The 16,016-nt window shown below is 43.9% G+C and overlaps 1 protein-coding gene across 17 annotated transcripts in view; it reads right to left on the bottom strand.

Moving 5' to 3' along the window:
• LOC147449460 (uncharacterized) overlaps positions 1-16,016 on the bottom strand; it is a 139,914-nt gene that overhangs the window by 47,049 nt on the left and 76,849 nt on the right. For 16 of the 17 annotated variants that reach the window (XM_086521907.1, XM_086521919.1, XM_086521912.1 and 13 more), the window contains 6 exons: positions 2,739-2,810; positions 2,470-2,541; positions 2,287-2,358; positions 2,132-2,200; positions 1,989-2,057; positions 1,564-1,809 (listed from right to left, as the gene is read on the bottom strand). In XM_086521907.1, the coding sequence (XP_086378033.1) occupies positions 1,564-1,809; positions 1,989-2,057; positions 2,132-2,200; positions 2,287-2,358; positions 2,470-2,541; positions 2,739-2,810 (600 nt within the window). The remainder of the gene's footprint in view (positions 1-1,563; positions 1,810-1,988; positions 2,058-2,131; positions 2,201-2,286; positions 2,359-2,469; positions 2,542-2,738; positions 2,811-16,016) is intronic. The other variant, XM_086521909.1, reaches the window with a different exon arrangement.

Raw genomic sequence — 16,016 nt, 5'->3', positions numbered from 1 at the left:
ATTTGTGACGGTGCCCTCCCGTTACAGTGGTACCAAAGCTCTAGTCGTGTGCTTTTCTGTAAGCATACCGGTCCTACCAACAACAGACAGAGCACAATATCCTACCACATGGAGAAGCAGAACAAAGCCACAGAGTTGTACACTATTCAAGCAAAATAAAGAAATACCAAAAGGGGCGCCAAGGTTTGGGACCAATGCTCTCTTGGGGATGGAACTCCGCCACTCAGTGTCTCGTGTACCGTGTAGATCTTTTGGTTTAGTTGTTTTGAAGTGCTTAAAGTTTGTTCATTTTATTCTTTTCTGTTGGCACATGGTGCCCTGCCGTTACAGGGATAATGATGGGGGCAGAATGAGGGGACTACATTGGTACATATAATGATGCCACATACTCATGCCAAGTAACAAGTGACATGATTGGGGTGGGTGATCATCTCTCTTGGAACCTTTTCCAACACATCTTATTGTCCTGACTCTAGAATAGCTCATAGATCTTTGCCTCAAGCTTTGCAAGGAAGTTGCACATCTTCTTTCATATAAGGCATTGAAAGAGCGCCCTTGCTTGTTTTTGTGCCTTCAAGAGTAACTTTTCTGTGCAGCTGAGCACAAGTCTCTCAAACTCATCATCATACCTCCTACAAGCATGCGTCCTACAGAAGGAATACAGGGTTCTTTCAAACGGACAGGCAAACAAAGAACTGATGAGGATGCTTCATTGACGAGAGATTCAAACACAGAGTTGTCCAATACGTTGGACATGGAATGATAAAGTACGCAGCTAAATGGGTAAGGTAAAAAAAAGAAAATTTCTTATGTTTCAAAGTACAGTCAATCAAAAAAATAGCATAAAACTATTTAGACATTAAGTAGTTTGCAATTAAACATCAATAGTGGCAGGCCTTGCAAATAGATAATTTTGCCATGGTCAAGTGGTGTGAAACTTCAAACATGCAGCGCACCAAAGGAAACTCAATGGATGTTTTTCTCATGTTTCTTTACATCAGTGCATGCCCTCAATTCCTCTTGTACATGTGATTTAGTGTCAGTTCCTGTTTTAGTTTCCAGCATGTCACTTATCCCTCTTCTTTGCTCACCCATCATATCTCCGATCTACATGTTATTAGTTTTGAATTCTTCGACCTTCCTTCCTTCTCAGTCATCTTTTTTCCCCATTCATGTATCATTTTGTAATACCAAAATGACATTTTTTCAACAACCATAATCTCAGTGTCCTACTAAGGCATTTCACCTGTTCCATGTGAAACATGGCTTGCCTGACCCCATGCAATTTACTTCATCTTGGCTGCAATTTATATTGTATCTTATGAGGGATTTGGATCCCTTCCTCCCGCCTCAAATATGTCTGTGGTAATGGCAGTTCAAGCCTTCAATATAAAGCCAGATGCAAGCCTCTCAATTCATAAGGATATACTCCACTTATACAAACCCCAGATACAAGGAAGGAACCAAATAGCAGTAACAATGAGCAAACTCTAGAAACTAATTCCAAACTTTTCTGAAACGGGCATGAGAACAACCTTGCGAAAAATAACATGAGACAATTACCTTTCCTGCTTGTGTGATGTACAGCGCTGGAAGAGGACTCTTGGGAAGAACAATTCAATAAGCAGGGGTGCTACACAATCACAATGAGCTGAGTTCTGACTTTCCATATACAAAGAGCGTAAGATCATCCCTGATGGACAGATGCAGGTGGAAGGCATTGAGCCCATAGCATGCAAATGATGCCTTAGGCTGCAAGAACTTAACTCCTTGTTGGTTGCCTCTGAGCACAAGGGATTTCCATGAAGCCTGAACAAACAGTGCGATAAGAAAACATAACTGTAGTTGGGGAAACGTTGCTGCTTTAAGGCTGCACAGCAAAGCAGACACAGAAAGAAAATAACTTGTGCAAGACCATAACAAGACTACAAAAAGGATGGTTCTTTCATTTCATATATCAGACATTATAAGAGAGTTCGTTGGCTCACAGAAGCTCTAGCCCTGTTTTCCGCAAGGATGGAGGTACTAGTCCCGTTAGTAGGTTATCCTCTAATTCTCTGTTCAAGACAGAAATCTAAGCATCCCCTCCACAAAAATATAGGAAATATAGGTTGCTTCTAAGAAAACTTACAGTAAATATAGGTTGCTGCTAAGACCGAGATCTGGAATTATTCCTTTCAACTTATTTTCACATAGGTTTCTAAAGATAAGAGCACGATAACATGTCTTTATCAGTCAATACATTACTCGTGACAATGAATGATCGTTTTGGAAGTTGTAGCTCACATAATCTCAATCGTTGAGAACTCTGCAAATGAGGATGGAATAATTCCTGATAGTTTATTCTTTTCCAAGTTCCTGTTTAAAAAAGACAGTAATTGTGAGTTTTCTTCGCATTTTTTGAAAAGAGTTGCAATTGTTTAAGAACTTCAATATCACCACCCCTGTCTTGACACCCCTTGTACTCACAGAAAAACAAGGGATTCGAGATTCCCCATGTTGTTTGGAATGCTTCCTTGCAAGTTGTTGGCACCTAAATCACTAGACACCCGTGTTATTATGAAATCTAATAATTTTTTCAACGAATTGTATACCAAATGGAGCATTCTGAAAATATCAAGCATTCATGTCTCGGACATCTTAACCAATGGTACACAAATCCTACCCTATATATTTCAGTGAGCCATTCAAGTCGTAACAGCAGACAATTATAAATTCAAAGGAGATAAGCCACTCACAGTACATGCAAAGAGATCAAATTGTTGAATGCTGTAGGTATGAACCCACTCAAACTGTTGTTGTGAATCCTCCTGAATAGTACAAAGATCATGCTCTCTTTTTTCATGCCAGTAAGATTTTCAAATCATCCTCTCTCTCTCTCTCTCTCTCTCTCTCTCTCTCTCTCTCTCTCTCTCTCTCTCTCTCTCTCTCTCTCTCTCTCTCTCTCTCTCTCCTGCTCAGCGCGCAGGTCTCTGCTGCTCTCTCTGTCAGGTCACAGGCAGGGTTAGATCACGTAGGTGGCTGTTCGCGAGCAGAAACGTGCATGCAGGTGGTTACAGCAAGCAGCGCGAGCAGGTGAGCAGCTGGCGAGCAGGTGACGAGCTGGTGAGCAGCCCCATCGCCATCTCTGAACGGCAGGCAAGCAGGTAGCGCACGCAGGCCATGCAGCAGCACGCACTGGAGTAAGGTTACAGCAGGCAGCGCACGCAGAGCAGTAGCATAGCGAGTGAACTGGAGGCTCGCGCTGCGCTGATGTCCCGCGCAGTCCAACGCCTAGCACGTCAAGCTGTTCTACGCGTAGCAAGTTCAGCAGTCGCCCCAGCTGTTCTACGCGTAGGATGTCAATATTCCTTAAGTTTATTTCAATTTTAAGCCCTAAGGTAAATTTTAAGCTTAAAAAGATTTTAAGCCTTCTCTTTGCATCCAAGTTTAAAGAGATTTAAGGCCTTAAGGTAAACTGGTTAAGCTTGCTCTACTCTCAATCCCTCACCCTAGTACCCTAGTACCCTATCCCACATTTGGGGCTCGGGTTCGATGGACCTGCCTACCGAAGGGGAAGGGGAAGGGTGTAGATAGCTACACCACCCAAAAAAAAACAACGGCTACTTTCAAATGGAGAAACAGAGATACTATACTATCACCAAGGTCCTTTCGCGTTGGGAAAACCTCCAGGATACATGATGAGCTACTGATGGAGAAGGTCTAGGTGATGCTCAAATCAGAGCTAAACTATAGAGGGATGACATCAGGAAGGAAATGCACGCGAACGCCAAGAGCTATAGGAACTCCATGTATGGAGACATGATGAGAGAACTAAGGCGAGAGATCCGGGGGATACAGAATGAGGAAATTCATATCGTGAAAACGGAATTACGAAACCTAATCAAGGCCGAAGTAAATGTAACAGAATGCATTATGCAAAAGAAACTCGATGAGGCAGTAGCAAGTTTTGAAGCATGGAGAACAAATATGGAAAAGCACATGGAGGAAAAAGATGCAATAATCGAGGAGCTAAAAGGAGAACTTTCGGCTTGCAAATCTGCAACTAAGGAGAAGGGAGACGACCAACCTTCAGTGCTGAAGGAGTTCGAGGACATGAAGGATCAGATGAAAGCTCTACGGGAGGGAGATGAACAGAAATTGAAAACGACATCTTCATGGGCGGAACGTCTTGTTAAGACACAAGAAAAGGTTGATGAAGCAGAGAAATGGATTGAGGATGCGAAGAAAGGGAAGGCCCGGATGCCTGAGACCACACCTACTTCTACCATTATTAATATGACCATTGAGGAAGAGCAAAAAAGGAAGACTCGGGCTTTGCATGTGGGGGTCACAAGAGTCAAAGACAAAGAGAATGTAGATGAAGAAGTGAGGGAACTCCTACAATGCATGGGCATCACAGAGCCTACTCACACAAGTGCATGGAGAGTGGGCAAGAAAGGAATCGATGAGAAGGGAAACGTAAAGGATAGGGCACTTATTCTCCGCTTCCCGAATATAGAAATAAGGAAAGAATTTCTAAAGAAGAGGCCAACTCTTAAGAACACCGATATTTTCCTAGGAGATGACCTTACATTGGCACGAGTGGCACACATGCAAGACTTGATGCCAAAGATCATGGCAGCAAGAGAAAAGGGGAAAATCGCCTTTTATAGAGGAGGGAAATAGTGGTTCTGGAAAAGCGCTCAGCATGACGGTGCGAGACCTATCGAGCGACGCTCCGGATAGCGGCATGGAATTGTAATGGATCATATAGGCTAGATGTAGGTGCCTTTGAAGACAGCTTTAGGGAGAGAGACAGTTTTCTACTCAGAGACACACCAGATACCTGGACAGCTTATGCCACATGTGAAGGGGTATTTATGGGAAACAGCTGGTCGACCAGACAAGAGATCTCTACGAGGTAGCCGGGGTTCAAGAGGAGTAGCAGTCTTATTTAAAAAGGACCTGAAACCACTACTACAGATTATCAGGAAAGATGAACAAGCAAGGTATATGTGGGTGAGAATGAGAGCCGAGACAGGTAGATTTCTATATATCGCTATATGCTACTTCCCTCCAAGTACATCAGTCTACTCCTCACCTAAAGGATAATCCCCTTTCTCCATATTGAATAATGACATATGCGAGTTCCCTAGAGATGGAGACATAGTTCTCTTAGGAGACTTTAATGCCAGAACGGCCAACTCTCAAGAAGTATTCTATGATACTTCTGAGGAAATGCTCAGAGAAGTGGATTTATCACAGGAGGGGCTTATTAGAAACTCACAGGATAAAGAACACATTGAATATGGGAGACATCTCATGGAGATGGCAACTACACATGGTTTGGCCATACTTAATGGTCTAGAGAATTTCCCTTTATCTACAAGATTCACATGCTTCCCGCACAGGCATGGGGCCAAGACAGTGGATTATGTCATGACTTCACCAAGCTTTATTTCTAGTATCGAGGACTTTAAGGTGGGACCCAGACCGGTTGGGATTGTAGTGGATCATGCTCTCTTCACCTTATCAATCTCCTTCCAATACAATGCCTCTCAAGTACAAAGGAAGAAGACGCACACAAGATATACTTTCACACCACAGACTGATTCAGTCTATGTGGAACAGATCTATAATAGGATGTGGGCAGCCGAGCCAGTATATACTGTAGAGGACATTACTTCTCAGCTAGCAGAGATACTACATGGAACAGCACAAGAGGCATACCCACATACTCAGCCTGATCAGAAGAAAGGATCTCGAAACATGCCTCAAAACAGTTGGTATGACGAGGAATGCAGAGAGACGAGAACCCAGGTCCAAAAAGAGCTTACACTTGGGATCATCACATATAAGCAGTCTCGGATTGCTCTTCGGCGTAAGAAAAGGGCATTTTTAGCCAAACTGGAGAAGGATTTATATCAGCTCTTCTTGAGTCAGGACTCACATGAGGCTGGCGTTTATTTCACGAGCACTCATCGCCTCCGACAATTACTTCTCCTGAGATTTGGGGTCAATATGTAACATCATTATATATGCTATCTGGACAGCCTCCATTACCAGATACGCTAGAGCCATGCCTTGCTACTAGTACTTTCTTTACTACGGAAATGGTGGAAAAATCCATTGATAAGATGAAGACAAGAAGAGCATATGATCATGAGGGTCTAGGAGTAAAACATCTGATCCATGCAAGGGATCTACTTTCAGAAGTCCTTGCTCGTCTGTTTAATCGGGTCATGTGTAAAGGATTACCTGAATCTTGGAAAGTATCTACTATCGTACCTATTTTCAAGTCAGGGGATCCTATGATACCCGGGAACTACCGTACCGTTATGGTGGGTCACACATTGACCCGACTGTACGCATCCATTCTGGAACAAAAATTGAGTAGAGGGGCAGAGAATGAGGGCATAAGGGCAACACGACAAGCTGGATTCAGGAGGGGTTATTCCACTTTAGATCATATTCTTACGCTCAGAGCCATTATTGAGGAAGGAAGAGCAAGCGGGAGAAGGATGTAGTGTTGCTTTGTGGATTTTCGGAAAGCTTTTGATACAGTACCAAGGGCCAAATTGATGCGCAGAATGCAAGATTTAGGGGTCCCCAAAGAGATTATCTGGGGGATCATGGCCTTATATGGGTCAGTAATTGGTTATGTACGTACTCCAGAAGGGGATTCCGACATTGTTCATTCCACCGTTGGAGTAAAGCAGGGATGCCCACTGTCCCCTACTTTATTTGGTATGTATATAGATGAGGTATCAGATTACATTCATAGAGAGGGTGACAGAGGTGCTCACCTTGCAGGGTCATGGATCCCTTTGTTGTTGTATGCAGATGATATTGTATTGATAGCAGAATAACCAGATGGAATGCAGAGGCAGTTAGATGCATTACATAAATTCGTAGAGGACAGCGGACTGTCGGTGAATTTGGGTAAAACCAAAGTGATGGTGTTTAACACCACACCACAGTGGGTTAGGAGATCGGCAACTACATTTGCATATGGCCAGGATACATTAGAGTACACAGATGCATACACATACCTTGGTGTGGTATTTATAGGACCGAAGTTTACTCTTAAGAAAGCAGCGGAGGCTAGATTGTCCAGAGCCTCTGCAGCCTTGGGAGGGTTGGAGAGGATGTGTTCACAAGTGCAGTTTCAGGAACCACGAACAAAACATTGGCTCTTTGATACTGTGGTGGCTTCGGCTATGCTTTATGGGGTCCAGATTTGGGGACCATCTGTGGATCAGGATAATTGGAAGTCAATGGAGAGACCGCTGGTATCTATGATTTCCCGAATGATTAGAGCCAAGGCCTCCGTACCACACGCGATTATCCGAGCGGAACTAGCTGCCCCTCCGATAGAAATTGAAGCTCTTACCAGATCAGTGTCCTTTATACATGGTCTGTGGGATACAAATAATTGCCGATATACTAGATTGGCCCTCAAATCCTCTCGACAGTTAGCAATGAAAGGAGATACATCATGCTGGTAAGCGCAACTGTCTTCGTGGTTTCAGAGGCACGGGTTCAGTATGGAAAGATTACCCCCCTTCCAATACTCTCTTGAGGCTCCATCACTGGCATTCACACGAACAGAGATTAATAAAATCATCCGCTAGGATCTTATACAGTTGGACACTAAGAGGACATGGGTAGACCCTACACAAGAATTGGGCACGAAGATGGCCGACTACAAAGAAAACTTCCTACAGCTATCTGAAGATGGTTTTGTGATTCGCCCGAACTACATGGATACCCACCTGTCTCATGGTTTGAGATGTGCTATTGGTTAGATTCGTACATCCTCACACCAACTGGAAATTGAATTTGGCAGATTTAGGCGAATCCCACCTGAGAGCTGAATTTGCAAGTTATGCGGAATGGAGACAGAGACAGAATTACACTACATGTGCCATTGCACCGTATACTAAGAGATACGTGGGCGTTTCCATTGCCTATTTAAAGAAGGCTTTGGACCTCTAGATAGTCGTGCAATACCAAGATCAAAGGTGCCTAGGCCTATACCTATTGGAACTACATCGGCACAGGGATAATCTAATGAGAAGACAAAAAGCACTATAACCTCAGAGGCAGATCACAGATTTCTTCGGATCGAGAGAAGCAGGAATGGAAGAAGAAGCAAGAGGCCAGCAGCGAGCACAAAGGAATACCCACATTCATACCAAAGGCACCCTCATTGACAGGACGACTGAGCTTAGGAAATCGAGACGACCACGACCGAGATGCAGAAGCACACTTCACCGAAGGAGACTATAACAAAGGATTAGATGCATTCTAGCCAGACACCCAGAATGCTCCTAAGAAGTTTATCTAATACTTTGTATTTAGTTTTTCCATTTATTTTCACAATCTCACACTTTTCAGACATTGTACCAGATTCACCACTTTTGTATCAGTTTGGTCTCATAGGTCACTCTGGCCTTATAAAGACGTTTAATATAACATTTCATCTCTCTCTCTCTCTCTCTCTCTCTCTCTCTCTCTCTCTCTCTCTCTCTCTCTCTCTCTCTCTCTCTCTCTCTCTCTCTCTCTCTCTCTCTCTCTCTCTCTCTCTCTCTCTCTCTCTCTCTCCTCGTGGTTTCAGAGACACGGGTTCAGTATGGAAAGATTACCCCCCTTCCAATACTCTCTTGAGGCTCCATCACTGGCAATCACACGAACGGAGATTAATAAAATCATCCACCAGGATCTTATACAGCTGGACACTAAGAGGACATGGGTAGACCCTACACAAGAATTGGGCACGAAGATGGCCGACTACAAAGAAAACTTCCTACAACTATCTGAAGATGGTTTTGTAATTCGCCCGAGCTACATGGATACCCACCTGTCTCATGGTTTGAGATGTGCTATTGGTCAGATTCGTACATCCTCACACCAGCTGGAAATTGAATTTGGCAGATTTAGGGGAATCCCACCTGAGAGCAGAATTTGCAACTTATGCGGAATGGAGCCGGAGACAGAATTACACTACATATTCCATTGCACCGTATACTATGAGATACGTGGGCATTTCCATTGCCTATTTAAAGAAGGCTTTGGACCTCTAGATAGAGTCATGCAATACCAGGATCAAAGATGCTTAGGCTTTGGACCTCTAGATAGGGTCATGCAATACCAGGATCAAAGATGCTTAGGCCTGTACCTACTGGAACTACATCGGCACAGGGATAATCTAATGAGAAGACAAAGAGCACTACAACCTCAGAGGCAGATCACACATTTCTTCGGATCGAGAGAAGCAGGAATGGAAGGAGAAGCAAGAGGCCAGCAGCGAGCACAAAGGAGTACCCACATTCATACCAAAGGCACCCTCATTGACACGACGATTGAGCTTAGGAAATCGAGACGACCACGACCGAGATGCAGAAGCACACTTCACCGGAGGAGACTACAACAAAGGATTAGAAGCATTCTAGCCAGACACCCAGAATGCTCCTAAGAAGTTTATTTAATACTTTGTATTTAGTTTTCACATTTATTTTCACACTTTCACACTTTCCACACTTAGTACTTTAGTACTAAGGTACCCAGACATTGTAACAGATTCACCACTTTTGTATCAGTTTGGTCTCATAGGTCATCCTGGCCTTTTGAAGACGTTAATATAACATTTCATTTCATTTCATTTCTCTCTCTCTCTCTCTCTCTCTCTCTCTCTCTCTCTCTCTCTCTCTCTCTCTCTCTCTCTCTCTCTCTCTCTCTCTCTCTCTCTCTATTATTAATATGACCATTGAGGAAGAGCAAAAACGGAAGAATCAGGCTCTGCATGTGCGGGTCACAGGAGTCAAAGACAAAGAGAATGTACATGAAGAAGTGAAGGAACTGCTACAACGCACGGGCATCACAGAGCCTACTCACACAAGTGCATGGAGAGTGGGCAAGAAAGGAATCGATGAGAAGGGAAACGTAAAGGATAGGGCACTTATTCTCCGCTTCCCGAATATAGAAATAAGGAAAGAATTTCTAAAGAAGAGACCAACTCTTAAGAAAACCGGTATTTTCCTCGGAGATGACCTTACATTGGCACAAGTGGCACACATGCAAGAGTTGATGCCAGAGATCAGGGCAGCAAGAGAAAAGGGGAAAATCGCCTTTTATAGAGGAGGGAAAGTAGTGGTCCTGGAAAAGCGCTCAGCATGACGGTGCGAGACCTATGGGGCAACGCTCCGGATAGCGGCATGGAATTGTAATGGATCATTTAGGCTAGATGTAGGTGACTTTCAAGACAGCTTTAGGGACAGAGACATAGTTTTCTACTCAGAGACACACAAGATACCGGGACAGTGTATGCCACATGTGAAGGGTTATTTATGGGAAACAGCTGGTTGACCAGACAAGAGATCTCTACGGGGTAGCCGGGGTTCCGCAGGAGTAGCAGTCTTATTTAAAAAGGACCTGAAACCACTACTACAGATTATCAGGAAAGATGAGCAAGCAAGGTATATGTGGGTGAGAATGAGAGCCAAGACAGGTAGATTTCTATATATCGCTATATGCTACTTCCTCCAAGTACATCAGTCTACTCCTCACCGAAAGGACAGTCCCCTTTCTCCATATTGAATAGTGACATATGGGAGTCCTCTAGAGATGGAGACATCTTTCTCTTAGGAGACTTTAATGCCAGAACAGCCAACTCTCAAGCAGTATTCTATGATACTTCTGAGGAAATGCTCAGAGAAGTGGATTTATCACAGAGGGGGCTTACTAGAAACTCACAAGATAAAGAACACACTGAATATGGGAGACATCTCATGGAGATGGCATCTATACATGGTTTGACCATACTTAATGGTCTAGAGAATTTCCCTTTATCTGCAAGATTCACATGCTTCCTGCACAGGCATGGGGCCAGTACAGTGGATTATGTAATGACTTCACCAAGCTTTATTTCTAGTATCGAGGACTTTAAGGTGGGACCCAGACTGGTTGGGATTGCAATGGATCATACTCTCTTGACCTTATCAATCTCCTTCCAATACAATGCCTCTCAAGTACAAAGGAAGAAGACACACACAAGATATACTTTCACGCCAGAGACTGATTCAGTCTATGTGGAAAAGATCTATAATAGGATGTGGGCATCCGATCCAGTGTATACTGTAGACGAGATTACTTCTCAGTTCACAGAGATACTACATGGAGCAGCACAAGAGGCATACCCACATACTCAACCTGATCAGAAGAGAGGATCTGGGAACATGCCTCAAAACAGTTGGTATGACGAGGAATGCAGAGAGACGAGAACCCAGGTCCAGAAAGAGCTTACACTGGGGATCATCACATATAAGCAGTCTCGGTTGCTCTTCGGCGTATAGTACATCACAAGAAAAGGGCATTTTTAGCCAAACTGGAGAAGGATTTATATCACCTCTTCTTGAGTCAAGACTCACATGAGGCCTGGCGCTTATTTCACGAGCACTCACCGCCTCCGACGATTACTACTCCTGAGATTTGGGGTCAATATGTAACATCATTATATATGGTATCTGGACAACCTCCATTACCAGATCCGCTTGAGCCATGCCCTGCTACTAGTACTTTCTTTACTACGGAAATGGTGAAAAAAGCCATTGATAAGATGAAGACAAGAAGAGCATATGATCATGATGGTTTAGTAGCAGCACATCTGATCCATGCCAGGGATCTACTTTCAGAAGTCCTTGCTCGTTTGTTTAATCGGGTCATGTGTGAAGGATTACCTAAATCTTGGAAATTATCTACTATCGTACCTATTTTCAAGTCAAGGGATCTACTTTCAGAAGTCCTTGCTCGTGTGTTTAATCGGGTCATGTGTGAAGGATTACCTAAATCTTGGAAATTATCTACTATCATACCATTATGGTGGGTCACACATTGACCCGACTGTACGCATCCATTCTTGAACAAAAATTGAGTAGATGGGCAGAGACTGAGGGCATAAGGGCAACAGGACAAGCTGGATTCAGGAGGGGTTATTCCACTTTAGATCATATTCTTACGCTCACAGCCATTATTGAGGAAGGAAGAGCAAGCGGGAGAAGGATGTATTGTTGCTTTGTGGATTTCTGGAAAGCTTTTGATACAGTACCAAAAGCCAGATTGATGCGCAGGATGCAAGAGTTAGGGGTCCCCAAAGAGATTATTTGGGGGATCATGGCCTTATACGGGTCAGTAACTGGTTATGTACGTACTCCAAAAGAGGATTCCGACAGTGTTCATTCCACCGTTCGAGTAAAGCAGGGATGCCCACTATCCCCTACTTTATTTTGTATGTACATAGATGAGGTATCAGATTACATTGATCGAGAGGGTGATAGAGGTGCTCAACTTGCAGGGTCATGGATCCCTTTGTTGTTGTATGCAGATGATATTGTATTGATAGCAGAATCACCATATGGAATGCAGAGGCAGCTAGATGCATTACATAAATTTGCGGAGGACAGTGGACTATCGATAAACTTGGGTAAAACCAAAGTTCTGGTGTTTAACACCACACCGCAGTGGGTTAGGAGATCGGCACCTACATTTGCATAAGGCCAGGATACAATAGAGCACACAGAGGCATACACATACCTTGGTGTGGTATTTGCAGCACCGAAGTTTACTCTTAAGAAAGCAGCGGATGCTAGATTGTCCAGAGCCTCTGCGGCCTTGGGAGGGCTGGAGAGGATGTGTTCACAAGTGCAGTTTCAGGAACCACGAACAAAACTTTGGCTCTTTGATACTGTGGTGGCTTCGGCTATGCTTTATGGGGTATCTATGATTTCCCGAATGATTAGAGCCAAGGCCTCCGTACCACACGCGATTACCCGAGCGGAACTAGCTGCCCCTCCGATAGAAATTGAAGCTCTTACCAGATCAGTGTCCTTTATACATGGTTTGTGGGATACAAATAATTGCCGATATACTAGACTGGCTCTCGAATCCTCTCGAAATTAGCAATGAAAGGGGATACATCTTGCTGGTATGCGCAACTGTCCTCGTGGTTTCAGAGACACGGGTTCAGTATGGAAAGATTACCCCCCTTCCAATACTCTCTTGAGGCTCCATCACTGGCAATCACACGAACGGAGATTAATAAAATCATCCACCAGGATCTTATACAGCTGGACACTAAGAGGACATGGGTAGACCCTACACAAGAATTGGGCACGAAGATGGCCGACTACAAAGAAAACTTCCTACAGCTATCTGAAGATGGTTTTGTAATTCGCCCGAGCTACATGGATACCCACCTGTCTCATGGTTTGAGATGTGCTATTGGTCAGATTCGTACATCCTCACACCAGCTGGAAATTGAATTTGGCAGATTTAGGGGAATCCCACCTGAGAGCAGAATTTGCAACTTATGCGGAATGGAGCCGGAGACAGAATTACACTACATATGCCATTGCACCGTATACTATGAGATACGTGGGCATTTCCATTGCCTATTTAAAGAAGGCTTTGGATCTCTAGATAGAGTCATGCAATACCAAGATCAAAGATGCTTAGTGTCACAAACGGGAGCGCATAACAATATAAAATACATTCGGATAAATAGGATTTATCACTTATTACTGAAGCCAGAGAATATAGAGAGAAATAAATAGAGAGAGAGATAGAGAGTGAGAAGATCGACACAGTACTGGGGACCAAAAGATGGGCTGGTCCCTCCCGATAATAGTATCTTTATTACTGAGGAGAAGTCTATACAAGCACTTGAACCGAACGTATTACCACGTTCGTTCTAGAATAAGACTTGATGGTTCCTGGAAGCCTTAGCTTCCGATTCCTAGGGCAAAACCCTATTCCAAGAAACTTCCGTTCCTTATTCCAAATCCTTGAGAACCAAGGTTCTCGCCTCTGGATCTCACCTTCCAGACTGAGGGCGTGACATCCCTGCAACTCTTTTCTACTCTCTTTCCAGAGTCCTCTTCCCGCAGAACAACTCTGCTTTCCCGGACATGAAGTCCTTACTTGGGAATCCCAACTTCTGGATCACAACTTGAGAGACTACCTCTCTCCGATCCGTGGATCTACTTCCCAAACTCAGGTACGAAACCCTTGGGCTGATCTGGCTCTAGTTCCTCAGAGCGCTTTTCTCCTGCAGAGGCTCATGCCTTCCTTTGCTCCTACTCCCTCACGAAGAGGAAGTACACCTTCAATCAAATACTCAAAGATCAGAACATGAAAATCGTTACCTTCAAAGTCTCGATGCTCGAAACGCGACTCCGTTCTCGAAAAAGAAATTCCCCGGAAGAGATCTCTCCATAGAAAATCCTCTCTTCCAATCCTACACACAAAAGAGGTGTGTTCTCGGGTTCCTTCTCGTAAATCAGCCCCGTCTACGACGTTTATGGACTGAAAACAGAGAAAAACAACAACTTGTCGCGATGGAAACACGCTTCGTAGGCACTTCTTCATGAGGGAACTCGCGCACTCGGTCTTGGCGACATCTGGTACACTTGGGGCAGCCATGGGCATCACCGGCAACGTCTTCTTTACGGCTGAAATCTGCAGCAGCATCTCCTCCTTGCAAAGATTGGTCCTCCTCTCTGAGTGAGGGCATGTGATGCTTTTATAGCTCCTAGCCACGGGCACGAATAGCTGCTCACGTCGAGATCGTGGCCGTTTTTTTTTTTTTTTCCCAAAAAAAAAAAAAAAAAAAATTCTGTTCTACTTGAAAAAGAGAGAGAGAAAACGCTGGCTGATCTGTTGCCTTATTTATCAGATGGCTGTCCACTTATTAAGTGGGCGGCCGGCGTATTTTAAAAATAGTCTGAACCTGCCCAAAAACTCAATAAAACCTTATAAGTTAAAAACAATGCTTTCACAGCACTTCCCAGGCGTCCCTGGATGCAATCACATGCACAGTTGCAATGCAAACATAGACTTCCTCGCGAGAAAGCATCTGCTTTCCCGAAAGGCAATCCCACTTTCTCAGAAAGCATCTGTTTTTTCTCAAAGTTTCCTTTGAACCCATCTTCATTCAAGTGCTTGCTTTTTCCTTGTGCACAATTCTAACACAGTTCGGAATTTCCTCCCGACTATGGATATTCCCTTTCCGATGCACCCGTCACCCACCTTGTGACGCATCAAGAATACCCATCACCTAGTCCTTTCCTACCAAACTTACAGTAGAATCTCCTTCACGATGCTCTATGTCACCCATCCTATGACGCATCAGAGATGTCCGTTCCTGGATGGTCGGATACTTCTTTCCGATGCTCCCTGTCACCCATCCGATGTGACGCATCAAAAGTACCCATTCCTGGTGGCCTTACAGATATTCCCGTTCTCAGTGCTTCCGTCATTACTTTGAACGACGCACTAGGAATACTCTGTACTCGGATGTCTCCAGTGAGAAAAACCCTCTCACTTAAAATTCCAATAATTCATTTAGAATTATTTTTCCTGTTGTTCCAAGCGAGAAAACCCTCTCACTTATAAATCCAATAATTCATTTAGAATTATTTTCTTGTCAAATAAAGCCAGTTTAGCAACACTTAGGCTTGTACCTACTGGAACTACATCGACACCCAGAATGCTCCTAAGAAGTTTATTTAATACTTTGTATTTAGTCTTTCACATTTATTTTCACACTTTTCACACTTAGTACTTTAGTACTAACATACCCGGACATTGTAACAGGTTCACCACTTTTGTATCAGTTTGGTCTCATAGGTCATTCTGGCCTTTTGAAGACGTTAATATATAGCATTTCATTTCATTTCATTTCTCTCTCTCTCTCGCACACACATACGCTCGGCTTGCCCTGGAGTCATCTCGACATCTAGCTCTACAAGGCGATACAACATGTTGGTATGGACAGATGACAACATGGTTTCAGCCGCATGGTCTCAACATGGATAGATTACCTCCGCTTCAATACTCCATGGATGCACCCTCCCTGTCTCTCACACGGATAGAGATCACCAGACTCATACGTCAAGATCTGATTCAGCTAAATACGAGGAGCACATGGATACAGCCAACACAGGAGTTGGGCACGAAGATGGCCTTCTATACAGAGC

Source organism: Adiantum capillus-veneris, chromosome 10, assembly GCF_014529385.1.
Source record: "Adiantum capillus-veneris isolate H3 chromosome 10, ASM1452938v2, whole genome shotgun sequence".
Taxonomy (NCBI): domain Eukaryota; kingdom Viridiplantae; phylum Streptophyta; class Polypodiopsida; order Polypodiales; family Pteridaceae; genus Adiantum; species Adiantum capillus-veneris.
The sequence above is the reverse complement of the archived record's forward strand: the minus strand, read 5'-3'. Positions and strand labels throughout refer to the sequence as shown.